The sequence below is a fragment of the Bidens hawaiensis genome, unplaced genomic scaffold (genome assembly GCF_021521415.1).
Source record: "Bidens hawaiensis isolate Kalapana, Puna unplaced genomic scaffold, B.hawaiensis_p1.1 tig00011408_1, whole genome shotgun sequence".
NCBI lineage: Eukaryota > Viridiplantae > Streptophyta > Magnoliopsida > Asterales > Asteraceae > Bidens > Bidens hawaiensis.
In genome coordinates, this window is record NW_027491887.1 from 502745 (window position 1) to 518745 (window position 16001).

The window sequence follows — 16001 nt, forward strand, 5'->3', positions numbered from 1 at the left end:
ATTTAATGTATTTAGTTTTTCCTTATAATACTCATGAAGTTTGAGACACAACTTTTGTTGTTTCACATTAGGCAAGCAAATGCGACTGCAGTTTGTTGAGTGGGAGAAAGATATTAATGGGATGATTGGTGCTGCTAAATATGGTGATCTTGCACCGATGTTTATTTATGGAAGCTATGACTTTGAAATGGTGAGTTTTCGTTGTATATGATCAAAGTTAATAGTTTTTATAATTGTTTGAAATATGTAGCTTTTAGTTTATGTTACGTTTTGTAGGAGACATGTGACTTCCTTATCATAATGCAAGTTCATGTATTTTCTATTGTTATGGCGTTCTTAAACATCTTGATTTATTCAAGATGTTTTAAGAATCTACTACTATAATAAAAGAATACCCACTTTTGTACTTGTCACTCTCTCAACCCTTCTACCTTTTTCAAACCCGTTTTCATATATGGTTTGTTTCTTGGATTTATTGGATACCACATGGGTTATTATCCGACCCAACAGGTCAGATCTCTTCCAGTTTAGAACACCCTATCCCAAACACCACTGTAGATTTAGATCCAACTCCTCGCCATTGCCGATGTAGATCCAACTCCCAAACGCCATGACACCATTCCGCCATTGGACCACTGCCACTACCGCTACTGCAGCTCCTCCCACCGTCTACCGTAGCCCCTTCACTCCCTCCACAGCGTATGTTTGTTCCTCCTAAAACAAAAATTAGGGTTTGTACTTTGGTTTATAAGTTGAGATCGAGTTTATTTTGATTTTGAGTCTTATACATTGTCTCACGCACACACTCCGCTCATCTGTACTAGAAGCTTCTATGTTAGCATTGTGTTATTAGTTTTAAAATGATCTTAATTTGTGAATGAGGAAGAAATTATCATAGTTTTGTTAGACTTTGCCAACAACTCAAATAACTAATTATGCAATATTCAATAAATCGTGTATTCACATGGATTTGTAGGACGTGTTCATTGCTTATTTGATTATAAGGCATCAACTAATTTTTATTTGTAACACCTGCTTACTCACTTAATGTATATTTTAATATTATGGAAGAACACGACATTTGAATGGGATGATTGGTGCTGCTAAATATGGTGATCTTGCACCGATGTTCATTTATGGAAGCTATGACTTTGAAATGGTGGGTTTTCGTTGTATATGATCGAAGTTATTAGTTTTTATAATTGTTTGAAATGTGTAGCTTTTAGTTTATGTTACATTTTGTAGGAGACATTGACTTCCTTATCATAATGCAAGTTCATGCATTTTTCTATTGTTATGACGTTCTTAAACATCTTGATTTATTCGAGATGTTTTAAGAAGCCTAAAAGGACAAACCAGAGTCTTAAGCATCGGTTCTGGTCTACTACATGGAATGTCTTAATGCTTATTATATCTTCGCTTTTCTTTTTATATTTTAACTTTATCTTTATCCTTAAGTAGTAATATGAAACAATTTAGCTACGGAAGAAGGCATGTGAAATGGGATTGAAGTGGTGGGAACGTTGCTTTATTTTAGTTTTTGTTGTATTTTTAGAGATATAAAATAAAAGTCAATTAAAATACTTTCTTTCTTAAAAATTTTCATTATATATATTGACTACATTACCATAAATCAACATACTAACAATTTAATTTGTTCTTTTTGTTTATTTTGGAAAGCTAGAATCATTAAGTTTTTTAGCCAACACGTATATAACTTAACACCTAATTTGTATATTATTAAATATTTTAAACATGTTAAATTAGCATATAATTTCAATTTATTTAAATTAATTGAAGATATGTTCACCTATCTCAATCTTTTTAAAATTTTCCAATCTTCACAAAATATATAATAATCACATGTATCTAAATATTCAAAATTTGAAGTTTCCTGATCAACAAGTCAATTTAGATATTATGGCAATAGTTCAGAAGTTTATCAAAATTCGATTAACTATAAATCCAAATGATTTACTTATTTGGAAAGCTACAATAGCGGTTTATTAGTTGTCTCAATTTCAATAATTACTAATATATCATATATATTGTAACAACTTTCTAAGATATTAACTAATCATACAGGTTAGTATTCAAAGATGATGGTTTCTTATTGCAGTATGTTTCATGATAACCATAAAGAAAAGACAAGGTCAATCATTATCTAGGGTTGGTTTGTACATGAAAGACCTCACATGGACAATTATACTTCGCATTGTCAAGAGTTTCAAGTCGGCATGAACTAAAGATTTTGATTCTTAATAAACAAGCTATATTAACTAATACAACAACCAACGTAGTGTATGCGTAATGTTTTTTTTTTAATTTATGTAATTTTAATGTAAATTGTAATCGTATTAACAATACATGATAATAATTATATTGTTGATTGTATTTTGCTTAATATTTATATATTAAAAGTTTCATCAGTTCCCAGTGTAATACACGTCCTCAAACTAGCGTATATATATATATAAAAAAAGACAATGAAGAAGAAAAAGATAACACAAAATTATTGGTTGGATTTCCATATACACCACCTGTCACTAATCCTCCATTCATTCGTCACAAAAACTCACAATAATAATAATAATAATAGTATTATTATTATTAGGGCTCAATTCACCTTCATTCAACCTTCAAACAACAAACTTATTATGATATCATCAGCATTGTGATTGACGATGATCATGGCCAACGGTAGTACTAGTAGTAGTAATAGTCCTTCGTACGGCTGGCCGTTTGACGATTACGATGACGGTTACCGGTTTGACGTAACCGCCGCCATTGACGACGAACCGTTGGATTTTGACTTGCTCTTCAATTCCATCGGAGAACAACAACAGTCACATGGTGCCGAGGTATATTATTATTGTATTTTGACTACTTAGGGTTTGATCGTCTCATTATTATTATTGTTATTATTATTATTATTATTTTGTCAATCTGTTTGAATGAATGTTAAGTGATTAGAGTGAATGTATGTTAACCTAATTAATCCAATTTTGTTGTTCAACATCAACCCTAGTTCAACCCGTGTAGGCTCGAAAAAAACCCTTTCGGTAATCTCGTTAACATGATAAATTTATATAATTTTAAAAGAAGCTATAGCAAACCATGTTCAATTAGAGAAAATAAAGTGCTCGTTTTTATGGTATAATTTGTGTTAACGTATGAAAAAGTTATGGCGGTTTAAACATAGTGGAGGGAAGTTGGTTTAAAAAGAAATGTATGAGGGGGTAAGATTGTAAATATTCTATATATAAACACAAAAGTTCATGTGGATGAGAGCATTCTCAGCTCGTGCCCTATAAATACGTGAGTGAGTTTGTGAGTAGAGGAGAGAGAACATGTTATGTGAGAAAGTCAAATTTGGATTTTTATAGTTCACATCGTATAACTTTTTAATATTTTTTGAAAGTACTTGTGAGGGGAGAGAGAAATAATAATGACAAAGGTATGAAAAAATTTTATTTGACTGAAAATGACATGAAAAAGATAATGATTTTTAGTGTAATTCTCATCCGGATCTCCATCCTCATCTTTATAATTATACTACAAAACACTACATCTCTCTTTCTTGTTCAATTAAATAATATTACTTTATATCTTTATCATTACAGCTTTCTCTCTCCTATACTCACAACCAATTCAACGAATATTAAAAAATAAATAGGGACAAACAAAGTTTTCCCAAATTTACAAAAAATCACTACCTTTTCTCTCTCCACCCTACAATTTACACTCACAACCACTCAAAAATCACCCTATAATTTACAAACTCTCCTCACAATAATATTGGGAATGGGTTGGGAATGCTCTAAAAGACAAGTTTGCCCCTTGAACTATTAACCACATGCATCAACTGTTGTACAATTAGCATTAATAGTTGCATTACTTAAAATTTAAGATGCTCTTGTGTTATGCAGTATAATATAGTAAAGATAAGTTTGATGCTATTTCTTAGTACTTTATGTTATTTGGATACCGTGTTCAGGTGCCGTGTATGAAGATTGAATCATAGGATTGTTATTCTAGGGTGTTACCTCTATAATTGTTTGGGGTGTTAGCCCCACACATGCCTGCAAACGTGTACTTGTACAGTTGTACGGTTGTACCACAAATTAACAGATACTGATACGATAAACTTATATCAAATTGTGTTTCATGATAATATTTCAAACATATGTCTCAATTATAAGTAGTGTGATTATAAGAATTACAATATAACAAACAACTAACCAATTTAATAACCGTGTCATGAATATTGTGCAGAACCTCCAGGCTGATCCACAATCAAGTACTGCACCCTGTAACGAGTCGGCTCATGGGGCTAATGAGCATTTTGAACCTCACAACAATAATCTTTTCGCCTCTCAAACAAACTTACCTGTCACTTATGATACTTTTGATTGGCCGATGTCAGTTCCTGAACACGTTACCCCTTGGATAGCAAATCATGATGTTGCTCAAGATTTTTCATTATTCAATAATTATGAAACTAAATCTGAGATCAATGATACTTTTGGGATACCTGATGGAATGTATTCAGTTACAAACAGCCACCAAACATTGGAGATCCCGGACCCAATGATGAATCTTATTAGTGATGAGTTCTTCATACCGTTTGATGAACTGTTGTATGTTGGTTCATCAAGTACAAATCATAATGGTAATATTGAATCAGAGGAACATTTAATGCAAAATCTATCAAGAAACATTGCGATAGATTATGAGACTTTACCTGAAGTGGATAAAGAATCTACCAGTGGGCCTCGTGTATGTGATATGTCAAATACGAAACAATTGGAGTGTGTAAAGAGTGCTCCAACACTTGTTACTCAACATAAAAAGTCAGATAATGGCTTGTTGGTTCCACTTTTGAGACACCAGGTTTGCTCAAGAATTTTGATTTTCACTTAATATTGAGTTGTTAAGCCTAGTTTTCATTTGTATAACTGTTAAGGTTTACTGTAACAGCGAATTGCTTTATCATGGATGTCAAAAAGGGAGACAAAAAGCACACGCTGCTGTGGAGGAATTCTTGCAGATGATCAAGTTTCTATTCATATTTCCTTTCAGTTTATTATATATAATTCAGCCTCGTTTAATAATGTAGTGTAGAGCTGTTCAAAAAGCTCATAGCTTGCTTGAGAAAAGGTCGCTTGAAATTGGCTTGTTTGTAAACGAGTCAAGTCGATCCCAAGCCAAGGTAAGCTTGGCTTGTTGGCTCACTTGCTGGTTCGTTTAAATTAAAGCCCAAATTTTTATATATAGACATTATAACCCAAAAATATAATCCAAATTTTAATATATAATTTTGCAGTTTATTATTTATGCATTAAGTTTATGTTAAAAATATTACCTTTTTATATGTCAATATGTGTAAAAATATAAAATTGTTTTCTATTTTAAAAATAAACGAGCTGACTCGATGAGCCATGAGCCGGCTCAAACTTTTTACGAGTGGAGCCCGAGCCAAGGTTTACTTGGATCGTTTAAATTAAAGCCCAAATATTAATATATTATATTATAACTCAAAATCAATCAATCAATCAAACCCAGTAATATATATTATAGCTCAAAAGTATAACCCATTTTAATATATATAAATTATTAATGTTGTAGTTATTAATTATGTATTACGTGTATGCTAAAAATAATATTTTTTTATATATCTGCATGTGCAAAAATATAAATTATTTTAAAACAATAAACGAGCTTGCTTGAAGCCGAACCGAACCGAACGGCCCTGCTGCAGTGTATATGATTAAAAATATAAAATTAGTTAATTTCAAAATCATCAAGTAATAAAAAAACGTTAAATTGAATTAAATATTAAACGAGCTGGCTTGATGAGCCACAAGCGAGCTCTAGCTCAGCATTTCAGCTCTTAAAGGTAAATGAGCCGAGCCTGAGCCCAACCTGGCTCGTCTCGGCTCGTTTACAACCCTACTATATAGTGTATATAAATTTTTATTTCTCATCAATCATCCTGTTTAACCACTGCGTTTACTATCTTGCAGGGGCTTGGTAAAACCGTATCGGCAATTGCCCTTATATTAAAGGAAAGATCACCTCCATCCTCTAGTGTTTCCAACATTCAAACAAAAGATAAAAAAATAGAAACTTTATATTTAGACAAAGACGAACACACAAACCATTCGGTTCATCCAACAACCAGTCTATCTGCAGGCACGCTCATTGTATGCCCTACAAGTGTCCTTCGTCAATGGTGCGAAGAATTACAAAACAAAGTAACTAACGAAGCGAATCTTTCCGTTTTAGTATATTATGGAGTAAACCGTACCAAAGATCCTGTTGAATTAACCAAATACGACGTCATCATCACGACATATGCAATTGTAAGCATGGAGGTACCAAAGCAACCATTTGATGAAGATGATGATGAAACCAAGATTAAAATCTCACCAACCAAAAAAAGAAAATACCCGCCAACCGAATCAACTGCTTGTCCTCTAGCTAAGTTGAGGTGGTTTAGAGTGATATTAGACGAGGCGCAAAGTATTAAAAATTATAAAACGCAAGTGGCTCGTGCTTGTTGGGGGCTTAGAGCTAAACGAAGATGGTGCTTATCGGGAACTCCTATACAAAACTCCATTGATGATTTGTATAGTTATTTTCGGTTTTTAAAATATGACCCGTATTCTGTATATAAAAAGTTTTGTACCCAGATAAAGGCCCCGATTCAAAGGAATCCGAACCTTGGGTATAAAAAGTTGCAGGTTATTTTAAAGACTATCATGCTTCGCCGCACAAAAGGTTCACATTATAAAATTTGTGCCTTTTTATATTTCTTTTAAGTGTTTTAAGGAAATAAATTTGATTTATTTGTAACAATTTTTTTTTGGGGTAGGTACTCTTCTTAAGGGAGAACCAATTATCTCATTGCCATCGAAAACTATTATTTTGAAAAGAGTTGACTTTAGCGCTGAGGAGCGCAGTTTTTACCAAAGTCTTGAGGCCGAAGCACGTGCTCTGTTTGAAGTATGTTTTTTTAGCTTCTTTATTCATGAATAATTTAGTGTTATACAAATACTATCTTAACTTTTTGGGGGTGTTTGGGATTCCTTATTTTACCTCCTTATAACTTTTCATTAAGTTAATTACAAAATATAACTTATGGAATTTTTTCTCTCACAACATAAGCAATCCCAAAAACCTTATTACTTCTCAAAAAGTTTATAAGTTGGTGAAAATTAGCAATCCCAAACACCCCCTTTATATGGTATTTGCTTAAAGTTTATTTCTTTTGGGCTAAAAACTGCTTTTAATCATTTATATATAGTCGGATCTGTACTTGTGATCATGCAAAACCAAATTTTGTGCCGTTTTCATTTTTACTTTGTGATGCTATTTTTTCATGGCGTTTATTACTTGGGATGTAAACGAGGCGGGCCAGGGCTTGTCTTAGCAGGAGGTTGGGTTGTTAAGATTGAGTTCAGCTGGTTTCTAGCTTTAGTTCTAAAGTTTGAGCTGGGCTCGTTCATTATATATTTGTTAGTTTTTATACATTTTTAATAGCAATTTATATCATAATTTTATATTTAACAATAATTATTATATAATATATATTAAATTAAATTAATAAATATAATAGGCTTGTTTTGAGCTTTATTTTTAAAGTTTGAGCTTGACTCATTTTTTATTTTTAAATCATAATATTTAAACTTATGTATATTTGTAACTAAAAATGTTATATAACATAAAATATATATTTATTGTTCCAAAACGAACGAAAAACGTGTTGTTCCGGACACGTAAACAGGCCCACGCCAGACCGTCCCAGGCCCATCACGTGAGATTTAAATCAGCCTCAGCGGCAAGGCGATTGGCACTTAGGATCGGTTTTGAACCCACGACCTCTAGGTTATTGTTCCAAGTCTTACGCCCACTTAACCAACTGAGCTACATAGCGGGGACATAAAATAAAATATATATTTCAGTCATATCATAATTAGGCAATAAATATATTAAATCAAAATTATATAAATTATAGGCTCGTCTTGACTCGCGAGGCAGCTCGAGGTTGATGAGTGAAGCTCTGGCTCAGGCTCGTTTATTAAACAAGCTACTTTTTAGGCTCAAGCTCGTTTAAGCTTGGCTGGATTCAAGCTTTTTTAAGCCGATCTCGAGTAGCTCATGAGCTGTCTTGCTCGTTTAAACCTCTCGTACTTTTTTGTTAGTTATGTAAATGTAAATAGGTTAAGCTAATTGTCGAAAATCTGTAAACATACTAGACTATTCTTTATATCTTTTTTTTTATATATAATTTCAATTATAGAATTATAGCATTTAACTTCTTAATTTCAGAAATATGCTGCAGCTGGAACGGTCAAAGAAAACTATGTAAACATATTGTTAATGCTTTTACGCCTTCGTCAAGCATGCGATCACCCTTTACTTGTTAAACGATGTGGCTCGAGTAGTTACCGGAGGAGGTTATCTGTTGAAAAGGCAAAACAACTTCCTCAACAAAAACTAAACCGTCTTTTAAACTGTTTAGAAGCTTCATTAGCAATTTGCAGCATATGTAATGTATGTACATTATTTCTCTACACCCATTATATATAGTGTTAATAAATAATATCATAAGGAGATGGGGGGGGGGTGTGTGTAAACGAGCCGGGCCCGTTTCGAGCTCTTTATTAAAATCTCAAGTCCGGCTCGTTTATTATTAAGTAATTAATTAATATAAAATTTTAGTTAGTTTTTTATATTTTGAGAAAACCCTTATACGAGCTTAAGCAAGGCTCGACCTCGTGCGTGTAGTACTTTAAATAAGCCAAATCTTGGCTGGAGCTCGAGTATGCAGTGTGAAATTAATACATAGAAGTCCATAAAATTCAAAAATTAAAAATACACAAGGCTTGAGCTCGGACTCGATGGAGCTTTATTTGAAACTCGGGCTCGGCGATAAGGCTCGTCTCGTTTCTAGCTTTTTATCAATCCGATCTCGAGTCGCGAGCGACTCGGCTTGTTTCAACCCTTAAATTTATAACAACCCACATACTTTCTCATTTTTTTCTAAACGGTTCCTCAACATAATTTTAGTGCATATCCCCGGCTCCCCGCACGTGTTAACAAACATGAAAAAGTTCCTTAACTCAATTTTGCTATCTTAAAGTCCCCACACTTGTCTATAGACTAAAATGCATGTACTTGTCAAAAAATATTTAAAATAATGACTCGTGATTTTGAAATTTGTCAAGATTTGATAAATAAAAAACATTTTTTTTACCTTTTTGCATTTATATAAATATATATATAATCTTATTTAATTCTTTGTTTTCACAAGTACATGCATTTTAGACGGATATAAGGACTTCAATATGGCAAAATTGTGTTGAATGATTTTAATCTTGTTTTTTTGACTTGTGAAGGGACTTTTATATGACAAAATTATGTTGAGTGACTTTTTCATGAAAAATGAGAAAGCATATTGATTTTTTTACAATATCAACCCTTGTAAACAAGGAAAGTTTTCATTTATATATTTCACTCTTTATCTTATTTGTATAAATAATTCTCTAGGATCCGCCAGAAGACGCGGTTGTAACAACTTGTGAACACGTTTTCTGCAATCAATGCATCCTTGAACATCTTTCAAGTGACGAAAACGAGTGTCCGCATTCAGAATGCAAAACGATTCTTAACAAATCCTCGGTCCTCTGTAAATCGACACTTACAGCATCGATCAGTGACCGTGATTCAGTGGAATCCAGTCAACCAGTTGACTCTTTGAAAATTGAGGCTGCAAAGGCACTTGATTCCTCAAAAATGAAAGCTGCCATTGAAGTCCTTAAATCTATAACCATGAATGATCACAATATTAAGGAGAAAGCAATTGTGTTTTCACAGTGGACCGGGATGCTAGATTTGCTTGAAGTTTGTCTTAAGGATTCGTCAATCGGTTATAGGAGACTTGACGGGACAATGTCAGTTGTTGCCCGAGATAAAGCAGTGAAGGATTTCAACAAGCTTCCTGAGGTATGTGTGCGGGATTGGGTGCCGGGTCAATTGGGTTCGGGTCAGAATGGGTATTTTGTGCAGGCCAACTTGGTTCAGTTTGGGATTTTTTACCGGGTTTCACATGTTTTTAGCTATTTTTAAATTTTGCTTGTTTGGCGTGTTAAGAGATGAAACATAATTTGAATTAGGGTGTTGTATGAGGCTATGAGCCATACCAAGGAGGCTCGGGCTTGGCTGTCTCTCTCTCTCTCTCACACACATATATAAAAACTAAATATAATATTTGTAACATACATATAATGCAGAATTGTAAATTACAGAATTCATAATTTATATATCTATATAGTAGATATATTAAATCACAAGTTTATATACGTGTAAATAAACAAATTAGATATATATGTAATAACCAATTTACATTTGTGAAAACTAATTTCAGTAATTGTAATCATAAAATCAACCATACTTGTTATGATTTGACTTATTATTATGAAATTCTGTTTTTGTAGGTGAGTGTTATAATTATGTCATTGAAAGCGGCTAGTCTAGGGTTAAACATGGTTGCTGCTTGTCATGTGATTCTGCTGGATATCTGGTGGAACCCAACGATAGAGGATCAAGCAATTGATAGGGCCCACCGGATAGGCCAAACCCGTCCAGTTACAGTTTTGCGCTTCACTGTTAAAGATACTGTTGAAGATCGTATTTTAGCTCTTCAGGTATTAAAAAACACCGAAAGTTTTATACAAAAATATGGTAGCCAGTTAAACACATTTATACTATTTCTGGAAATCCTTGTTAAATGCGACACTTTAATTACTGTAGGGGTGTAAACGCGCCGACCCGTTTAAGTTAAGAGAGCTCAAGCTCATTAATAATTATTCAAGCTTGAGCTCGGCTCGTTTTCTCTTCATTATATATAATTATCTTATTTTTATGCATGCATTATTAGTTTTATAATTATAAATTTATATCTATACACATAAATAAATATATTATCTAGTTATTTTTCATAATAGTATTTGATATATGTTATATAAAATATATTTACTTGAATAACAGACTCGTAGCACTAGTTAAGCTTGATATGTGAAACCTGGTCTGGCTCGTTTAAGTTAAGAGAGCTTGAGATAGAGCTCATTATTAGTGTTTTCAAATTTCAAGGTCAAGCTTTATGCATTTATCACTTATTAAATATATTAGTATCTTATGTTTATGGATATATATTTATTTTTTATAATTATAATTTACTTTGGGGTGTGTCTATATATATTATTTAGTTATTTTTCGTTTATACTATTTTATACAACAGTATATGTTATGTAATTGTGTATTTGTCAAGCTTGAGATTTGAAGCTCTAGTTCAAGCTCATTTATAAATGCGTTTCAATTTAGACTCGAGCTTTTAGCAAAAGCCGATCATGAGTAGCTCATGAACGGCTCGGCTCGTTTACACCCCTACCGAATTACTAATTGAGTTTAATAATCTTTTGCAGAAAAAGAAAAGAAAAATGGTGGCATCGGCAATTGGAGACGACAATAATGGTGGCTCGCAAACTCGCCTTACTTTTGCTGACATGAAATATTTATTTCAAGCATAGTACCGGGTACCTTCATCATTAACCGTGTTGATATGTTAGATGGTTCTTTTGGATGCTGATTGATTGTCGTTGTCAATCAACGACATTATTGACATAGTTATTATTATCAAATTATATTAGAGTCTTAAGAAGGAAAAGAGTTTTTGGTTTTGCTTGATGGAGATGATCAGTAATAGTCTTAGAATGATCTCAACTTTCTCCCATGGTTTTAATTATAGCTTATTGGATGAAAAGTTTATATTTCTATTTAATCTTAAAGATCTAAATGTTTCCTTTTTCTTAAGGATGAATACAAACAATTGCTAGTTAATATGTATGGGAATACCTTGCATTTAGCAACTATATATATATACCGGTCCGTTCAATATTTGAAGTAGAGAACTGTGATAATGTCGACGTTGTATACACCAGTAAATATAAATTTAGTCGCTCATGAGGTTTAATCACTAGGTTTTAAGATATGATAGCTATTTAGGGAAAGTTGAAATTTCAGAAAAAGTTTACATGTCAAGAACAAATGTATGGTTTTATATAAGTAATTATGATTATAATAACTAGTATAGTAATGTTTTCATTATAGAGTAATACCATCAATGATCTCTTTCACTTACCAAACACTAAAAGTAAATTTTAGGTATGCCAATTTAGTGAAGAAAGATGATAAGAGAAAGTAGGATCACCAAGGGAGCCCAAGACTGTATTAGGATGGAATCCACCAATGCCTTGTTGAGTTGGGTTCAACAAAGAGATGAATGAACCATTCCGGTCCATCATTCCGTTGATGTCATCGTCCGAATGAAACCTTTTCTCGGCGGAGTCAAGATTCCAATAGTGAGTAGTCGGGTATGAGCGTTTCCCGGGGTTCAAAATCATCGAAGAAACTCCGGATTTCAATGAGGAACTTGAAGAACCAAGTTTGGATATAGAGTTGCTTTGTCGCATTCTTGATCCGTCTTCATTGTTCAATAGTTCAAAGTAAGTTTCTTGGTTGTTGTCGATCAATCCGTTGGAGTTTGTAGCCTTGAGAGCAATCATGTTTTCCATGTAGTCATTGTCCATATCTCTGTCTGTCGGTCTACTCGTGTTGTTCTTCTTATAAATACGACACAGAACCCATTCGTCGAGCTACATATATATACAAGAAAATGAATCTTGAATCTGTATTAACATAATATAGATTAATAATGTACCCGTAAAGAGTTCTTTTTGTTTGATAGATTGACGGCTGGTGACTTATAAGAAGCATTTTCAACAAGTCGATATTCATGCATGATCCAATTGGTTTTAATCCCTTTTGGCGGCTTTCCACCATAGAAAACAAGTGCCTTCTTAACTCCAACCTTTTGATCTCCGGTCGATGATAAAATCGGTCTATCAGTTCCAGTAGCTTTCCAATACCCCGATGTGGCAGCGCGATTAGGTCTCATTCCATTAGGGTATTTCCTATCGCGTGGGCTAAAAAAGTACCATTCTTGATCACCAAAAATAGCTTTGCCTAATCAAAGAAAATGAAAAAAACACGCTTACGCGTTTAAAATATACGATTAATAACTAAACCGAGTCAACACGAGGGTAAAGATGGTTTACTTGGTAGCTCCCATGGATCAAACTTGTAAAGATCAACCTCGGCTATGATGGCAACGGGCAAAGGGATCGAAGAAGCTTTCTTCTTTAGGTAATGAACGACTAGTTCTTCATCTGTTGGATGAAACCGAAACCCGGGTGGGAGATTCGGGTATTGTGAACATGTCGATGAATCGGTGCTCTCCATCTTTAAAGGTTTTTATTTGTTGGTTTTGATGTTGTGAAATGTTTGTAAAATGTTGATCAAGAAATATGATCAAATGACATAATGTTTAAAATCTTAGATATGTAACAATATTTATTATGTGTGAGGAAGGTGGCCCACTTGAAGCCATTGGTGATTTGACACGTGTAAAGAGGTAGGGTTGATGTGGGTCCCGTTTCATGAATTTAAGGTGTTAAGTTTTCATTGTCATGCTTTTGTTGTGTTAACACTTTAACAAACAAAATTCCTTTAAAACACCATTAATCGTACATCAATATATGTTATGCATGTAGCTTTAAACCGTCTAAACAAATAAAATTAATTTCGTTATCTGGATTCGAATTTTAACTAGTTTGTTATCAAATATTAAATATTTTGTATCTATCTAACCAGAGTTATCGTGTTTTTAAATCACTTATCTTCATCATAACCGTCATCATCACCATCAATGCTTTCAACGAAAGTGATCATCTCAATAAGTTTTAGTCATCCATAAGACCTAAAATTAAACACAAAAACAAAATTCATGGATTCTTATCGTTGTCTTTTTTCGAAATTTATACAATTTAAACGATGTAGAAGTCTTCGAGAATGGAAAGATGATGCTACCCGCTCGTTTGAGATGTCATTTTTCATCATGTGTTTATTGTATTTATTGTTTCAAGTCTACATCAAACGATACGAGAAATATTGATATTGATTTGTGATCTTGATTTAGCATATACTGTCATTTCTTGAATAGTCAAGTTAATCTCTACCAAAAATTTGATGTTACACCTCAACTACCTTGTTCAAGCTCATAAATCATAAACTACATCATTATAGTTGATAATTGAAATTAGCTTAAAATGTTAAATTCAAGTATTTGTATTGTAAAAATGAGAAACACCGGTGTAAAAAGTATTTATATTGTAATTGATACGCTATAAAATTAGGAGAAAATATGTAATTAACACTGGTGTAAAAAGTATTTATATTGTAAACGTGAGAAACACTTGTCATGCACCCTATCTATATATGTGTTTATTTGAAAACTAATCACATATTTACATATTTGACCAACCCACGTTATAAGAATAACATTAAAATTTTTAGATTTTCCAATTTATAGAATCAATTGTGTAATTACACGTGTCTCGATTTTGCCTAGTCACCGAGACTTTATGGGTATATCTCGCTTGCTAGAAGATATACGGTGAATTATCATAAATCTCCTAGTCAACGAGGCATATCCATAAAATCTCGTTGACTAGAAGAGAGGACGAGAAAGTCCGTAAATTATGAGAATGTCTCCTCCAAAATAATAAAAAGAATATCTCGCTATATTAAAAAAATAGAAAAATAATAAAAAATTTCCATGTATTAAAAAGAAAATATAGTTTTTTTTCTCTCTGTGTGCGAGATTTTTTAATGATTGCCATTCCTTTTTTTTTTCACATCCAAAATAATATATATTTAAAAAGTAAAAAAAAAAATTAAACTTTACTTATTAACTCCAACGGCTAATTATTTTTTTATTCTTAAACAATAGGGCCACGGCCGTGCCGTTGGGCAGAAAGCCGATGATTTCGACGAGGCCCTTCCTTTTAACCCGAACAGCCAGATTCATTACAGGTCATCCCCTACCTCCGAATCCTTTGACGGACACCAGAGAAGTTAGTTCTTCGCCTATCACATTGGTCAACTTGAACTTCCCTCTAGTCCTAGAATCACTACCTCTTTCTCTGATGAGAAAGTCGTAGGTGAAAGAGGGCCTTTCACCCATACTCATTAAAAAATGGGGGAGCTTACTTATCCATTTCGAGATAGTTGCTACCTATATGTTCTGATTCATTTACTACAAGAAAGCCACTATTCCCTCCAAGCGTAGGTCGAGATTGAAAGGCAAGAAGGAGTGTTCAAGCCGTAGATGGTTCCCGGTTATGCCTGTTTCCTCTCTTCCATTGCTTTACTTCATAATCATAAGGAGACTAGGTTATTCTCATTCCTACTTCAGTCCATCAATGCAGGCGGTTAGACTCTTGCTATAGATTAGGGCCTCTATCGTGCTATTCTATACATAGGTAGGCGACAAAGACAAGGGATCTCTCTCGCTATATAGATGGTTGTTGCTTGCGAGAAGCGTCTCTTCCCTTTCAAAAAATTGAAAATAGAAAGAATTTTTCCACATGTATTATACGCTCGCTCTCTACTCCCCGAAAGCTCACTCACAATCTATGGCTCACTTAGGGCTAGAAAGATAGGCTTCTTCATACAAAGCCAACCGGGAACCCTATTTCGACAGATCAAACTAGCTAGGATCGAGGATTCACGCCTTCCCTTCCGCTTACACCATTTCTTTGTGAAAGAAGTTAGACGACACAGTTCTTTTTACTATGACTTTCAAAAAGAGTTGCCTTATCTCGGTAACGGGGTCTGTTGATTCGGAATCGTGGGATGAGTAGATGTAACAGATGATGAATCTTTCTGTGAGATTCCTTTAAAAAATAAATAAATGCGACATATTATTTGAAAAACTTGTAAAAAATTGCGAAACATTATTAATTAAATTAGTACATTTGTTTTTAAATAAATGTATATAATTTCAATAAGAGTTATAAAAGATGTAATTGTTGAAG

General features: G+C 33.3%; 2 protein-coding genes across 2 annotated transcripts; one reads left to right on the forward strand and one right to left on the reverse strand.

Annotated features, from left to right (window-relative positions):
• Nucleotides 1–2690: 2690 nt before the first annotated feature.
• LOC143537826 (helicase-like transcription factor CHR28) lies at nucleotides 2691–11796 on the forward strand. Its single transcript, XM_077031506.1, has 9 exons — nucleotides 2691–2861; nucleotides 4276–4893; nucleotides 4981–5058; nucleotides 6027–6783; nucleotides 6878–7008; nucleotides 8335–8559; nucleotides 9556–10011; nucleotides 10503–10712; nucleotides 11490–11796. The coding sequence occupies exons 1-9, from the start codon at nucleotides 2691–2693 to the stop codon at nucleotides 11592–11594; spliced, it is 2751 nt and encodes a 916-aa protein (XP_076887621.1). The 3' UTR covers nucleotides 11595–11796.
• Nucleotides 11797–12175: 379 nt separating this feature from the next.
• Nucleotides 12176–13598, reverse strand: LOC143537839 (NAC transcription factor 56-like). The gene is made up of 3 exons (XM_077031514.1): nucleotides 13182–13598; nucleotides 12785–13089; nucleotides 12176–12719 (listed from the first exon to the last, which is right to left on the reverse strand). Exons 1-3 carry the CDS (start codon nucleotides 13363–13365, stop codon nucleotides 12225–12227), a joined length of 984 nt encoding a protein of 327 aa, XP_076887629.1. The 5' UTR covers nucleotides 13366–13598; the 3' UTR covers nucleotides 12176–12224.
• Nucleotides 13599–16001: the final 2403 nt, after the last annotated feature.

What these genes read in the sequence shown, in the direction of transcription:
- LOC143537826 (XM_077031506.1), top strand. Translation starts at nt 2,691, where the DNA reads ATGGCCAACGGTAGTACTAGTAGTAGTAATAGTCCTTCGTACGGCTGG. An exon ending in TTCCACTTTTGAGACACCAG is followed by an intron (nt 4,894 to 4,980) that starts GTTTGCTCAAGA and finishes TTACTGTAACAG; the next exon opens with CGAATTGCTTTATCATGGAT. An exon ending in GAATTCTTGCAGATGATCAA is followed by an intron (nt 5,059 to 6,026) that starts GTTTCTATTCAT and finishes ACTATCTTGCAG; the next exon opens with GGGCTTGGTAAAACCGTATC.
- LOC143537839 (XM_077031514.1), bottom strand. Translation starts at nt 13,365, where the DNA reads ATGGAGAGCACCGATTCATCGACATGTTCACAATACCCGAATCTCCCA. An exon ending in TGATCCATGGGAGCTACCAA is followed by an intron (nt 13,090 to 13,181) that starts GTAAACCATCTT and finishes TTCTTTGATTAG; the next exon opens with GCAAAGCTATTTTTGGTGAT. An exon ending in ACAAAAAGAACTCTTTACGG is followed by an intron (nt 12,720 to 12,784) that starts GTACATTATTAA and finishes ATATATATGTAG; the next exon opens with CTCGACGAATGGGTTCTGTG.